The sequence below is a fragment of the Macrotis lagotis genome, chromosome 1, assembly GCF_037893015.1.
Source record: "Macrotis lagotis isolate mMagLag1 chromosome 1, bilby.v1.9.chrom.fasta, whole genome shotgun sequence".
NCBI classification, from domain to species: Eukaryota; Metazoa; Chordata; class Mammalia; order Peramelemorphia; family Peramelidae; genus Macrotis; species Macrotis lagotis.
The window spans coordinates 798906720-798922330 of NC_133658.1; the positions used below are offsets into that span (position 1 = coordinate 798906720).

Below are 15611 nucleotides of genomic sequence, written 5' to 3' on the forward strand. Positions count from 1 at the left end.
ATTTTTTTAATTCACAGCAACTTAAGAAGCTAATCTACTAAAGCATAGAAGGTTTAGAGTCTGTATCAATAGAAGGGGAGTTACTCATGAGTCTTTGAGATATTTCAATTGAAGCGCACAAGTATCATGCTAGTCTCCACATTTTTATCCTTTCATTTAGTTAATTTTCCATGATTTAACTCATGCCATAAATGCAATGCTTTGCTGTGCCATTGAATGCTGATTTAATATCTGTGTCCTTTATATTTGCCTCTTCATCCATGATCATCTTAGATTATGAGAGGATTTGTGCTTCAAATACATATAAGATTTGAAATGATTTTTTCCTCTAAATGGTAATAGATCAAATGAGTAAATGGATTATAAAATTCTTTGCAAATCATAAAACCTTATCCATATGGTCACTGTTAAAAAACAGTATTTTTTTTGTGCATAGAAAGAGTTCTGGACTTGGAGTCAGGGGAAGCCTTTCCTTCTAAATTTACTAAGTAAATGACTATGGGCAAAGTTGTTGAGCCCATGTAAACCTTGACTTCCTCAACTGAAAAAGGGCATAATAATACCATGTACCTCACAGGGCCATTTTGAAAATCAACTGAGGTGATGTACATAAAGTGGGTAAACTTTGAAATATCTAAAATATGATAGCTATTATTAAAGATAATTTGACATTTAGCCTTCTCTTCTCTCTTTTTTTTCCCAATTACTTGGACTGTGTGCCTCCTAAGTAACTTGAATTTTCTGTTTTATAGATAGACTATAATATTTTTTGGAAAGCTGTAAGTTAACAGTGAAAAAACGCTATTTTAAGCCAGAGGACCTGATTCTGCTACCTCTGTGATCTTAGGAAAATCATTCAAATCTTTGGACCTTGTTTTTTTTTTAATCTGTGAAATGAGAGGTTTGGACTAGATCACCTTTAAAGTTTCTTCCAACTCTGTGATCCAATGAGGGCAGGAACAATGGCTTGTGCTTCACTCTCACTTTGATGTGCTGAGCATCTAGGTGGCAGATAGGTACTCAGCAAATATTGACAGTCACAGAAATACCCATTTTTGGAGCTGCAAGGAATTGCAGAATCCAGTGTTTTTTAACCATTTTTGTGTCATGGGTCCCTTTGGCAGTCTGGTAAAGATCATAGAACCCTCATAAAGTAATAAATTCATTAAAATTAAGAAGCATAAAATAAACACATAAGATTGCAAAAGAAATGGATCATGTTGAAACAATAGTTATCAAAATATTTTTTAAAAGTACACAGCCGGGGCAGCTAAGTGGCGCAGTGGATAGAGCATTAACCCTGGAGTCAGGAGGACCTGAGTTCAAATTTGGCCTGACACTGTGTGGCCTTGGGCAAGACACTTAACCCCATTGCCTTGCAAAAACTAAAAAGAAAAAGTTCACAGCTTCCCCAATTTAAGAAACTCTGATACCAGTCCAACTCTCTTATTTTGTAGAAGAGGAAACTGAGGCCAAGAGGTAAAATGACTTGTCCAGAGTAACAGAGCAAGTTAGTGCAAAACTAGGACTATAAATGCAGGATTCATGAGTTCCAGAACAGAATTTTTGTTTCAGTGTGCTGCAATTGTTTGACATACTGGTGGACACCATTTTTCCATCTACTCTTTCTAAAAGTTGAAGCAGGGTTTGGAAATTGATCCTCATCCTGTCAGCAGTGCCTGTTTGTTTCCCCATTCACCATTCGATAAAGGACTCTGAGATGAGTCTGTGAGGGAGATGAAAGTTATATTGGCTGTAGAAAAGACCAAAGCCTTACCAGTCATCAGGTTGTGGTCTATCAGTGCCTCCTTTATCATGTCATAAGTTACCATCTCAGCACAGTTAACAATGGCATTTCTGGTGATGTTGGGCAAAGTTCCTGTTAGAGAGAGGGAGAGGAATGGATCAGCAAGGAAATAAATCAATTCAATTCAATCCAGTTAAATTCAACTAAAAATATTAATTGCCTACTAGATGAAGAGCATGATGCTAGGCTCTGGGAGAAATGGCAAGCTTAGATGAGCCTTGGTCTCTAGCTTCACAGAACCCATGGGGATAAAAATACTAAGCTATAAATATATAATGATAAGATCCTCTAGATGGGGGAAGGGGAAGGAGTATTATCCAATCTGTGTTTTGATTAGGACCTCAAATATTATAGTCAATAGGTTCTGCTCTAGGTTTAAAGTCCATGCCCAATTTGCTCCCTGCAACAAGATGGTTAATGATACTGGAAAGTCTTTCCTCATATCTAAACCAAATCCTCAGAGCTCCTAGGACAGGGAGGAGTTCTTAACCTGGGGAACATTAAAACAACCTGATGAATGGATCTGAGAAAAATTTTAGGGAAAATTGATAAGGGGGAAAAATTACAACTTTATTTTCACTCATTTTTTTTAGGGGTTAAGTGACTTGCCCAAGGCCACACAGCTAGGTAATTATTAAATGTCTGAGGTCGGATTTGAACTCAGATACTCCTGACTCCAGGGCCAGTGCTCGATCCATTGTGCCATCTAGCTGCCCTATAGCCACCCCATTTTCACTCATTTCTAACTGAAATTTAGCATTTCCTGCAACTGTGAATTTTAAAATATATTGTTTGGGGAAGATGTCTAGACTGCTGAAGATATCCATAGTATACAAAAGGTTAGTAACCAACTGGTTTAATTCTCTCATTTTTTAGATGAAGAAACTGAGAGACCTGCTTAAAGTCATGAGATAGTGGTAGAACTGGAATAAAAATGGTAAAGCCTTCTGCCTGGGTCCTTCCTCTGGACAGATTCCAAAACTCTATACTTGAACATGATGATGATGAGGCCTGATTGGGGTTTGGGAATCTGAAGAAGCCCTGACTGCTGGTCCTGCCTCTTCCCCTAAGATACTGAAAAAAAAATTAGGGGATCTGTATCTTATGATGTGCCTGGGTTTATCCTTTCTTCCAAATACAAGCACAGGAAAATTACTCCTGGTCTTGGAGCTGCAGCTTTTCTTTAGTGGCTAAAACCTGCCCCTGAAGCCTTGGTTCCCACAGCTTTAGATTGCCAGTCCCATGCCTAACAGGGCCCTTTGAAGAATAGCCACTGAGAAATCCCATTGTTTAAGACTGTGCTTTTAGGATATGGCTTCTACATGTGACATGCACAGATTGCCCATTTTTTTGTAGATCATTTTCAGGGACTCTGTGAAATTAAATTAAATTAAGTAATCTTTTTTTTTTTAGTTTTTGCAAGGCAGATGGGGTTAAGTGGCTTGTCCAAGGCCACACAGCTAGGTAATTATTAAGTGTCTGAGACTGGATTTGAACCCAGGTACTCCTGACTCCAGGGCGGTGCTTTATCCACTGTGCCACCTAGCTGCCCCAAATTAAGTAATCTTTAAGATTACTTTTTGTTATTTCACCATAACTGATTTTCTTTGTAATCCTATGGTTTTTATGTAAAAACATTATTCTGAGAAAGGGAGGGTCTATAGGTTTCACTGAACCTGCCCAAGAAATCCAGAACCCCAAAAGGCTTTAAGTCATTGTTCAAAGAGTGTTTTCTTTTGTACTTGCTTATCTATAGTTCAATTACTATTATGTCTGTTGTGAGCAGAGCCAAAAGAGATGGAAAGTTTGGATAAAATTCACTCCCTCATGGAAAGATAATATATAAACCCAGATAACTATGTTATGTGTTACAAATACAAGGATTATAGATTATATTGTTATTATATATTATATATTTATATATAAGTATAGAAGTTATTCTGATTATATTATCTGAGAAAAGGAATCAATCAATAAACACTAAGCCATTATCCCCTGCAGTCATCCTAATTTATTACTTAGTAAGGAGGCCTTCAGCTGAATCTCATTCATTAATCGCAGAATGACTTGAGTTGGAGATCTCCTTACTAAATAACAATTAGGGTAACTGCAGGGGATAATGGCTTAGCTGGTGCTTGTTACTTGATTCCCAGGAAAGAGCACTGAAGTCAGAATCAGAAGTTGTGGATTTGAATCTGCTATGACACTTAGCCTTGTGAATGTAGGCAAGTGATTCACCTCTCTGAGCCTGTGTCTTCATTTGTAACCTAGGAATACTTGTATGATCTGCCTTGGGATGTGGTGAGGAAAGTACTTTGTAAATCTTAAAGCACTATAGACATTGGAATTCTTATCATTAGAGGGACTATGATCCCAGGGATTGGATGATGGGGGATAGTTGCTTTGGTAAGAGATGTTCCTTTCGGGACCCTTCAAATCCACCACCTTCTCTAATCCATTTCAGAGCTCCTGATTCTCTCTCTGGCAAGCATTGCCCTTTCTCTGCACAATGCCCAGGAGCTCCAGAATCAAGACCCACCTTTCCACAGGCCCCCGATCCCTTCTTCCCTGGCTATTGTCCTGTAGGCATCCATTGTACCGCTGTATTTTCTGCTGCTTCCTGGTCCCAGTCGGACACTAGCCTGGAAACGCACCTTTACCACATCTGTGGGTTGAGCACAACTCACGGCCATGGCCCCCGTTGTGCATCCTGCCAGGATCCGGATCATGATGCTGGAGTCTGTTGTGGGACAGAAGGGAAAGAGGAGAGAAAAAGGGGAAGAAGTGAGTTAGCATCCTGCCAGGGCTCCGACAGAAGCTTTCTCAGATACCCCTCATCCAATTCTATTTTGTTAGCTTTATGTTTGGAGCAAAATCTGGATTTGAGTCCAGGCTGTGCTTAAAAGCACTGAAACTATGGATAAGCCATTTCTGTCTCCAAGACTCATTTGCCTCATTTATCGAATAAGGACATTGGGTTAGATTAGAGTCTCAGTTTCCTCATCTGTAAAATGTGTATAATAATAGCACTGACCTCCTAGGTTGTTGTGAGGATTAATTGATTTATTTGTAAACCTGAGTATAGTGCCTGACATGGAACAGGGGCTGAGTACACACGTACATACATGAACATCTATATACATCTATAAAAATATCCTAAAATATCCCCCTTCACCCTCTTTTACCTATTGAATTATCATTCAATGAAAGAACACAGGATTAAGAATTTGGGAATCAGCAGGAAAGATGTTACTGAATTCTAAATGTGCTTTGAAGAGAAATGTGAATCAAGATTAATCTGATTGGGGATAATATATCTTCATCCAATAAACAATTCTAGAACATTTGATCCATACAAGCTCTGGGGGTGGGGGATAACAAGAGGAGAACCTGAAGTCCTGGGAGGCCTCCTACAAGGAAGAATTGACCTTGACATGTGATGGAAAGACCTGGGAGATGGGAAAGTTTATCAGAGCCTGAAAGAAAAGAGAATGAACACTAGAGGCAGAGTGTGAGATGTTCTAAGATGCAGACCAGAAGCTGAGAGATGGAAAAGAACCTCCAAGAACATCTTGTCTGAGCTATCTGTGCCTGAGCTGGGATCCCTCATCCACAATTATCCACACATAGACATGTTTTATGGATGAACCAATGGATAGATGTGGTCATGCAGCCTCCAGATTCAGACCTCCAGAGATGATGTAATAATCATTTCCCCAGGTAATCCATTCCACTTTGAAACAACTTTGATTGTTAGAATTTTTTTTTCCTTACATAAAGCCTAAATCAGTGTGATATTCACTCACTACTTCTATTCTTTTGCCTTTCAGGATCAAGTGGAGCAAGACTAATCCCTCTTCCTTGTGATAACCTTTCATATACTTTCTGATGTCAATCATATCCCCCCACTTAGTCTTTTTTTTTCCAGGCTGAATGTCCCCTCATATGGCATAGCCTCCAGACCCTCATTATTCTTGCTAGCCTACTCTGAACCCAGACTTTCCATCTGTATCCATAGTTCTTAGAAAAAAAGGTTATGACTATGACTTCTGATGTGGTATAATCAATCCTATTTCTGTAGTGCTTTATTCTCTATTAAATAACTTTGTAACAGCTAACTCTATGAGGCAGATCAGTCAAGAATTATTATACCCATTTTACAGATGTGTAACCTGAGACTCAAGGAGAATAGCTTGTTCTGGATCAGAGAGCTAACAAGTATTGGAGAAAGCATTTGAAGCTACTTTTTTTTTTTTTTTAGGTTTTTGTTGAAACTACTTTCAATCTCTTTTTAAATTTTGGATTATAGGATTAGGATCATGGATTGAAATATACTTTAGTAATGGATAAAGAAACTAAGGCCTGGAAAATATAAGCAACTGGATTAAGGTCACATGGCAAGAAAGGGAGCTGGAAGCCAGTGATCTTGCAATGATGTTATCCCACAGCCCCCCTGGTTTGGGGCTTGGAGACCAGTGTCTTCCAAGGTGTAGATTCTGCAGTTTCCTTTCCTTCATATATAAGCATTTGTTTGTGGTTGAATCCCCCCAGCAGAATGTAAGCTCCCCAAGGAGGCTTTAGAAAGTTTCCATTTTGTCCCTGGATCCCTAGACAGTGCTCTATGCACAATGCTTGTTATGTTCACTGGCAATGGAAATCCAGACAGTTCTGACTATGCCCTGTGTACCTCCCTCTCTGTGTGGTGTCTCCTGGAGCTAGGAGTCTCTTCTTGCTGGCTTCAGGACTCACTTTCTGATCCCTTGGGGGTGTAGAACTGCTTCACAGAGTCATAGAGGCCAATTCGGATGGAGGCAAAGCTCATCTGGCGCTGCAGCCCAGCCACCAGGCCATTGTAGAGGCTTGAGGGGCCCTCAGTCTTCATCATTGTCATGATGGTTCCCAGCACACCCCGGTATCTGACATTCTGAGTCACCTTCTCTGTCTGGGATTCTCCTTGGATCTAAAAAACAGAAGGGAGGGGTGAGGAGTTAGAGAAAGTCTGTAGATACTACTTAGGTTTTGCACAAGTTCTGCATTGGAGGTTCATGACTGGACAGCAGTTTATGCACAAGGGGTATATGATACAGGGGATCTTGGTGGGTCACAAGCTTAGCATGAGTCAGTGTTGGAATATGGCAGCTGAAAAAGGTAATGGAATCTAATGCTACATGGGTAGAGGCATAGATTCAGGAAGGAGGAGGATGGGGATAATCCTACTGTATTTTGTCCTGATCAGGCTTTATGGAAGAATTGTGTCCTGTTCTGGGAACTGCATTTTAGGAAGGACCCCCTGACAAGCTATTGTGTGCCCAGAGGAGGGTGACCAGGATGAGGACAAGCCCAGGTGAGGGAAATGGAGAAGTTTAGCCTAGTGGTGTCTTAACGGGGACCTAATAACTGCCTTGAAGTCTTTGAAGGCCTGTCATTAGGTCTAAAATTAGTCTAAGAATCACAAAATTTAGAAGTGAAAAGAAACCCTGACATTCATCTAGTCCAAGCTTATTTTCCTGGTAAGGATTTGAGCTTGTTCTATCTACTGTGTCCAGAGGGTAGAACTAGAGTAATTTAGTGAATGAAGTTGTAGTGACATAGATTGTAGTTTGATATAAGGAGAACTTCCTATCAGAACTGTGCCATCCTATGTCCTCCACCTGAACAAACTGTTCAGAGAAGAGCCTATATTGAGGTGGAGTTTGGACCAAGTGGTCTTTGAGATGGGCTGTGAGCTGGATGGGATAGTGTGCTTACAACTCCACTCTATCAAATTGTGGGATGACCCTCCCTGATGGGCCCACATACCTGAAGACGAACTTTGGCTGTGTCCAATGGGAAGGTGAGGAGGTCAGCAAAGCAGGCAGCAGTGCCAGCCCCCATGACCTTGACAACAGTAGTGGGAGGTGTATCTGTGGTCTTTAGTCCAACCATGGTCCTGGACAACTCCTAGTGAGTTTATGATCTGTTTAACTTGTGCTCATAGGAGACTTGTCCTTTGGTGACTGAAGGAAGCTACAAGAGTTATCAGAAAGAAAGATGATGGTAAATGACCATTTCTTTATTGTTTGATTTTAGCTTCCCAGAGCAGAGAAGGACATTGGTCCCCATTGAGTCTAAATCCCTCTTTAACAGATAGAAATACTCAGGCCCAGAGAAGTGGAAAAAGTAGTATACAAGAAAGTGTAATGGCTTGGAAGTGAACTTCAGTTCTAGTATTGGTTCTCCTCCTGAACTCAAGGTGAACTTAAAGTCTCCTACAGTTTGGTTGGTTATATCTGTGTATAAAAAGTCAAGAATATAGTTAGGCAGGTGGCTTTGCCTTGTGTAAATACCTGATCCTCCCTTTACAAAGTATACAGATTAGAGGACAATCTGAGATTGACTGGACTGAAAAATGGTCAAATTCTGGAAGCTTTTAAGTGACCAAACTTGGAAACTATAAAAACAGTTGGAGAATTCTGGCCAGTCAGGCATGGAACAATTGTGATCCCTATTTCCCAGTGCACCTGTATCAGAAGGTGGCAAGGCGAATGGAGAGTGGAATTTCCTTCATTTCCATTCCTATAGACTATGCCTCTTTGAAACAGAACTTGTAGGAGACAGGATACCCAGTGAGGAGCAGAACAAAAATGTACTCTGAAGTTATTTGAAAATCAATGGAACCAAAATGTTAATAAGTTTTTAGCATGTAAAAAATATTTTTGAATTTCCAAATTTTCTTCCTCCCATTACTCTCCAATGCATTGAGAAGGCAAGCAATATGACGTCAATTTTACATGTGAGGGGCAGCTAGGTGGCAAAGTGGATAGAGTACTGGCCCTCTAGTCAGGAGGACCTGAGTTCTAATCCGGCCTCAGACACTTAATAGTTACCTAGCTGTGTGACCTTGGGCAGGCCACTTAACCCCACTGCCTTACAAAAACAACAAAAAAATTATACATGCAAAATCATGCAAAACAGATTTCCATATTAGCCATATTACCAAAAGAAAATAAGAAAGTGAACTGCTTCAGTCTGCACTCAGTTTGTCACTCTCTCTGGAGGTGGATAACACTTCATCATGGGTCATTTGGAATGTCTTGTATCACTGTACTGATTAGAGTAGCTAAGTCTTTCACAGCTGATCATTATTACAACATTGATTTTTTTTTTGTATTATGATCTTTTGGTTCTGCTCACTTTATTTTGACTTCCCAGGTTTTTATGAAACCATCCTGTTGATCATTTTTTTATAGCTCAATAGTATTCCATCACATTCATATATTACAATTTTTCCAAGAATTCCCCAATTGATGGGTGTCCTCTAAATTTCTAATTCTTTGCCACCACAAAAGGAGTTGCCATAAATGTATTTGTAAATAAAGGCTCTTTTCCTTTTTCTTTGATCTCTTTGGGATAAAGAACAAGTAGAGGTATTGCTAGGTCAAAGGATATATCCAGTTTTATATAGCCTTTTGGGCATAATTCCAAATTATTCTCCAGAATGATTGGATTAGTTCACAACTCTACCAACAAACAGTTCATTAGTGTCCCAGTTTTTCCACATCCCCTCCAGTATTTGTCCTATTTCTTTTCTGTCACATTAGCTGATCTGATAGATTAGATTGGTACCTTAGTAGTATTAATTTGTGTTTTTCTAATCAGTAGTGATTTTGAACCTTTATTCATGTGACTATTGATAACTTTGATTTCTTTTTCTGAAAACTGCCTGTTCATATTATTTGATCATTTATTAATTAGGGAAAGATCCTTGATTTTATAAATTTGCCTTAGTTCTCTATATATTTGAGAAATGGGGCCTTTTTAGAAAACCTTGCTATAATCACCCTCTCGCCTGCTCCACCCAGCCAGTTTCCTGCTTTCCTTCTAATTTTGACTAAATTGCTTTTGCTGTGCAAACCCTTTTGAATTTCAAGCAGTCAAAATGATCAATTTTATTTCCTGTGATCTCTATTTCTTGTTTGGTAATAAATTCTTCCCTTGTTCATAGATCTAAAGGGTTCATGCTACCCTTATTTACTTATGAGATCATCCTTTATTTTATTTATTTATTTATGTTTAGGTTTTTTGCAAGGCAACTGGGATTAAGTGGCTTGCCCAAGGCCACACAGCTAGGTAATTATTAAGTGTCTGAGGCTGGATTTGAACTCAGGTACTCCTGACTCCAGAACCAGAGCTATATCCACTGTGCTGCCCCCATCCTTTATTTTAAAATTGTGTAACTATTTTTACCTTATCTTGATATTCAGTGTGAGATATTTGGTCTTTGCTAATACCTGCCTTTTGTTTTCCAGTTTTCCCAGTAATTTTTGTCAAAAAGTTTGAAATATGGTGCTGCAAGGTTGCCCTCTTTCACATTTCTTTTTCATTAATCCCCTTGATATTCTTGACCTTTTGTTCTTCCAGATGAATTTTCTTATTATTTTGGTGGTTTGTTTGGAATGGCATTGAATAAATTAATTTAGTAGAATTGTGATTTTTATTATATTGCCTCAGCCTACCCATGAGTAATGAATATTTATCCATTTCTTTAGATTTGTCTTTATTCTTGTGAAAAATGTTTTATATTTGTATGTATAAAATCACTGGGTTTGTCTTGGCAGGTAGACTCTCAAGTATTTTATGTCTACAGATATTTTAAATGTATTTTATTTATCTCTTCTTGCTGTGTTTTGTTGACGATATGTAAAAATGCTGCTGATTTATGTGGATTTATTTTATATCCTTCAACTGTGCTGAAATTATTGTTTCAACTAAATTTTTAATTGATTCTCTAGGGTTTTCTAAGTATATCATCATATTATTTGCAAAGAGTGATAATTTTGTTTCCTCACTGCCTAATCTTATTCCGTCAATTTGTTTTTCTTGTTTCATTGCTGTATGCTAGTACTTCTTTAATAATATTTTTCTCTAATTATGTATTAAGAAAATTTTTAGCATTCTTTTTTTCTTGCCAATCATTTATTTTTAAATATTGCTCACAGGTAGTTCTTTCATACATGCATGTGCACACATACACAATTTTAATCTCAAAATTATCATTCTTACCATTAGAAAAAGAAATAAAACATGGGAATAAAACCCAAATAGCCAATGTACACAATTTTAAGTTCCACCTACAATTAATTACTTTTCAATTCATTAGCATTCACTTTTATAAGATTTATAAGATTCAAAATCTTATTTTTTCTCCCTCCCTCCCTTCCCCTCTTCTGAAAATGATATGTAGTTTGATATAGTTTGTTTGCTATCATGTAAAACATATTTCCATATTAGTCTGAATTCTGGAAGAAACAGTTCAAAAGAAAAAAAAACATGAGTAAGAATAGAGTAAATTAAAAAAATGCTTTGATCTGCATTCAGAGTGCATCAGTTCTTTATCTGGATATGGATATCATTTTCCTTAATGAGTCCTTTGTACTTGCCTTGGATCATTATGTTACTGAGCAGAGCTGAGTCATTCATAGCTCATCATTATACAATGTTGCTGATACTGTGCATATTGTTTTCCTGGTTCTGCTCATTTCACATTTGCATCAGTTTGGACAAATTTTTCCAAGTTTTTTTTGATATCTACTTGTTCATCATTTCTTATTGCACAATAGTATTTCATTACATTCATATACCACAGCTTGTTCAGTCATTTCCCATTTGATGAATATCTCCTCCCCCTGTTTCTAGTATTTTACCACCATAAAAAGGGCTGCAATGAATATTTTTGCCCAAGAGGGTTCTTTTCCCTTTTTTATAATTGCTTTGAGACACAGATCTAGTACTGATACTGTGGGATCATAGGCTATGCACAATTTTATAGCATATTGGACAGAGTTCCAAATTGCTCTCCACAATAATTTAATCAATTCACAATTTCACCGACAGTTGCATTAGTGTCCCAATTTTCCCACATTCTCTCCAATATTTATCAATTTCTTTTTTCCCCCATATTTGCCAATCTGATAGGTGTGAATTGTATCCCAGAGTTGTTTTAATTTATGTTTCTCTAATCAGAAGTGATTTAGAGCACTTCTTCATATGCCTAAAGATAGCTTTGTTTTCTTTATCTGAAAACTACCTGTTCATATCCTTGGACCATTTAGCAATTGAAGAATGGCTTGTATTTTTATAAATTTGACTCAGTTCAAACAAGACCTTTATCAGTGACATTTGCCATAAAGATTGTTTTCAGCTTTCTTTATTCCTTTGTATCTTGATTTCACTTGTTTTGTTTGTTCAAAATCTTTTAAATTTGATATAATCAAAATCATCTATTTTACATTTTGTTTTGCTCTCTGTCTTTTGTTTGGTTATGAATTCTTTCCCTCCCCATAAATATGACACATATACTATTCTCATGTAGCTAGCATTTGAAATGCAATTTTGAATAATGGTGATAATGGACATCCTTACTTTACCTCTGATCTTATTGTAAAGGTTTCTTGCTTATTATAGTTAATACTAGCTCTTAGTTTTAAGTAGATACTACTTATAATTTTAAGAAAGACTAAAAAAAGGGTTCATTATTTCTTTGCTTTTACCAGTGTTCTTAAAAGGAATGGCTGTTATATTTGTCAATACCTTTTTCTGTATCTATTGAGATAATTATATGATTTTGTTATTTTTCTGAATTGAAATATCAATTATATTGATAGTTTTCCTAATATTGGACTAGTTTTACATTTCTGTAAATCTCACCTGATCATAATGTAAGATCTTTGTTATAAATTGCTGTAAATTCCTTGTTAATTTTTTATTTAATATTTTAAATTCAATATTGATTTAGGAAATTGGCCTTCGGTTTTTTTTCCATTCTGTTTTTGCTCTTTTCGGATTTGGGTATCAAAACTATGTTTATGTTATAAAAATAATTTGGTAGGACTCTGTTACTTATTTTTCCTAACAATTTATACAATATTGGAAATAACTGTTCCTTAAATGTTTGGTAGAATTCACTTGTAAATCCATTTGGTCCTGGGGATTTTGGAGAGGGGGTTCTTAGATAGCTCATTTATGCCTTGTTTTTCTTTTATATATTTTTATATATTTCATAAATATATAATGAAATTATATATAATTTCAATTATAAAAGAATGATTTTCCTTGGGGTGATGATTGATTTTGATGGTCATACTCACTCCCATAAGTGCAATGATCAGGGATCCTAGAAGAGAGAATATCATCTGTATCCAGAAAAGGAACTATGGAGTTTAAATAAAGACCAAAGATTATTATCTTCAATTTTTAAAAAGTTGTCTTATGTATTACATAATTTTGCTATTTCTAATTTTCTTTCTTTATGGATTTTTTTTTTTCTCTCGGCACATTCAATTTTGATCTATGCATATCATGGAAACAACTGTAAAGACTATATCAGATTGACTTTGGTTGGAGGGAGGGGGAAGAGAAGGGAGGGAAGGGGAAAAATTGTAAAATTTAAACCCTTGTAAAAATGATTGGTAGAAACTACTACTGTATATAATTGGAAAACAAAATATTTATATAACTAAAAATAAATAAGATAGGGTTTTCTATTAATTTGAGCAATTAAAATTTTTGTAAATAAAAATTGTACTTAGATTGTTAGTTTTACTGGCATATAATTTGGCAAAATAGCCCCTGATCATTGTTTTAATTTCATCTTTGTTGGTGATGCAGTCTTCATTTTCAGTTTTAATGCTGGTAATTTGGTTTTCTTCTTTCTTTAAAAAAAATCAAGTTGACTAATGGTTTATTTAGTTTATGGTTCTCCCCCCCCAATAAAATCAATCCCTAATTTTATTTATTATTTCTTTTTTTTACATTTAATTTAATTAATCTCTCCTTTGGTTATTTCCACTTTGGTGTTTAATTGGAGATTTTTAATTTGTTCTGGTTTCTATAGTTGTAAACCCAGTTCAGGATCTGCTCTTTCTTTGGCTGCTACATGCTTTTAGAGAAATAAGTTTTCCCTTAGTACTGTTTTGCTTGCATCCCAAAAGATTTAGAAGGTTGTCTCATTTTTGTCATTCTCTTAAATGAAATTATTATTTCTATGGTTTGTTCTTTGAACCACTCATTCTTTAGGATGAGATTATTTAGTTTCCAAATAATTTTTAATTTATGATTCCAAAGCCATTTTATGAATATAATTTTTATTGCATTGTGGTATTAAAAGGGTACATTTCATATTTATACTTTTCTGTATTTGATTGTAAGAGTCTTATGCCCTATTAATTAGTCATTTTTTTAAAAGAAGGTACCACATGGTTGATTGGTTGGTTCTTGTCCATTATTGAAGAAGACCAAAATGACATCACTATGTTTGAGACAAATTGTTCCACTGTGGGGGCTGATCAGACCAATATAAACTCAGAGTTCTCTACCACAAGTTGGGCACAAATAGTCCATGTGAACACCTGGGGTGCTTACTCTAAGCTTATGTATGTCACATTTCCTTTGAGCTTCTTTAATTCTACCTTCCCCATAGAGCTCAGTACCCACACTGATGAGGGCTCACCATGTTGAGTGGTCTTGTGCCACTCAGTGTATATGTGTTTTCCATGCTGTTCAATCAGTTCTAAATTCTTAAGAGAGACCTTCAGGGTGTTCTTGTATCACTTTTTCTTGACCCCTTTGTGAGTTCTCCATTTAATAATATTTTTGGCAAGCATACTTCTGGCATTCTACCAACATGTTCAGTTCATCATAATTGCACTCTAGTTGAAATGCTAGGCAGTTTAGCTCAAGAAAGGACTCCAGTGTCTGATATCTTCTCCTGTCAGGTGATCTTCAGAATCTTTCTAAGATTATTTAAATGAAAGTGATTCAGTTTCCTGATATGGTGCTGGTAGAGTGTCCAGGTTTCACAGGCATACAGCAATGAGGTCAACACAATGGTTCTATAGACCTTCAATTTGGATCTTAGTCTAATATCTCTTCTCTCCTACACTTTTTTTTGGAGCCTCCCAAACACTGAGCTAACTCTGGCAATGCATGCGTCAACCTCATTGTCAATGTGTACCTCGCTGGAAAGAACATTGCCAAGGTAAGTGAATTTGGTCACAGTACCCAAAGCTTCTCCATTTGCTGTAATTGATGGTTCCACATGGTTGGTGTGTGATGCTGGCTGATGGAGCACCTGGGTTTTCTTGGTGTTAATTGTTAGATCAAAATTAGCACAAGCAGCAAAGAATCAATCTATACTTTGTTGCATCTCAGCTTCAGAGGCTGCATTGAGTGCACAATCATCTGCAAACAGAAGTTCATGAAGCAACACTCCCTCCACTTTGGTCTTGGCTTTTGTATAGCCTTTTCAAGTTGAAGAATTTGCTATCAGTGTGGTAGCTGATCTTGAGGCCATGTTCATCTTCAGTGAAGGCATTTGATAGCATGGCTGAAAATATCATGCATATGATGTATGAGACTAAGTCACTTCATTGGTGACTGGGAAATCTCAAGAGCATCATCCATTCTCCAGATCCTGGGCAAGCATAGCGTCATGAAATTGATATATAATACTGATGAACTTCTCCAGGCTAAATTTTGACATAATTTTCCATAAACCCTCACAACTGATTGTATCAAAGGCTTTGGGCAGATCTACAAATGTTGTATTCAGACCGCTGTTCTGGCATTTTTCCTGAAGTTGTTGGGCAGCAAATACCATATTGACTATTCCTTGACCCTTTCAGAAACCACATTGACTCTTAGGAGGGTGACCATCTTCCAGATGAAGGATCAGACTATTGAAAAGGACTCTGGCAAGAATCTTACCAGCAATGACTAAAAGATAAATAGATTCTGCTTCAGTCCCATGTGTGTTATTTTAAAATTT

The 15611-nt window shown here is 36.9% G+C and overlaps 1 protein-coding gene across 1 annotated transcript in view; it reads right to left on the reverse strand.

Annotated features, from left to right (window-relative positions):
• LOC141508340 (putative mitochondrial transporter UCP3) overlaps nt 1-15611 on the reverse strand; it is a 39125-nt gene that overhangs the window by 11218 nt on the left and 12296 nt on the right. Inside the window, exons 3-6 of the mRNA XM_074216861.1 lie at nt 7607-7813; nt 6557-6767; nt 4347-4547; nt 1778-1879 (exon numbers count right to left, since the gene is read on the reverse strand). Coding sequence (XP_074072962.1) covers nt 1778-1879; nt 4347-4547; nt 6557-6767; nt 7607-7732 — 640 coding nt within the window. The 5' untranslated portion in view covers nt 7733-7813. The remainder of the gene's footprint in view (nt 1-1777; nt 1880-4346; nt 4548-6556; nt 6768-7606; nt 7814-15611) is intronic.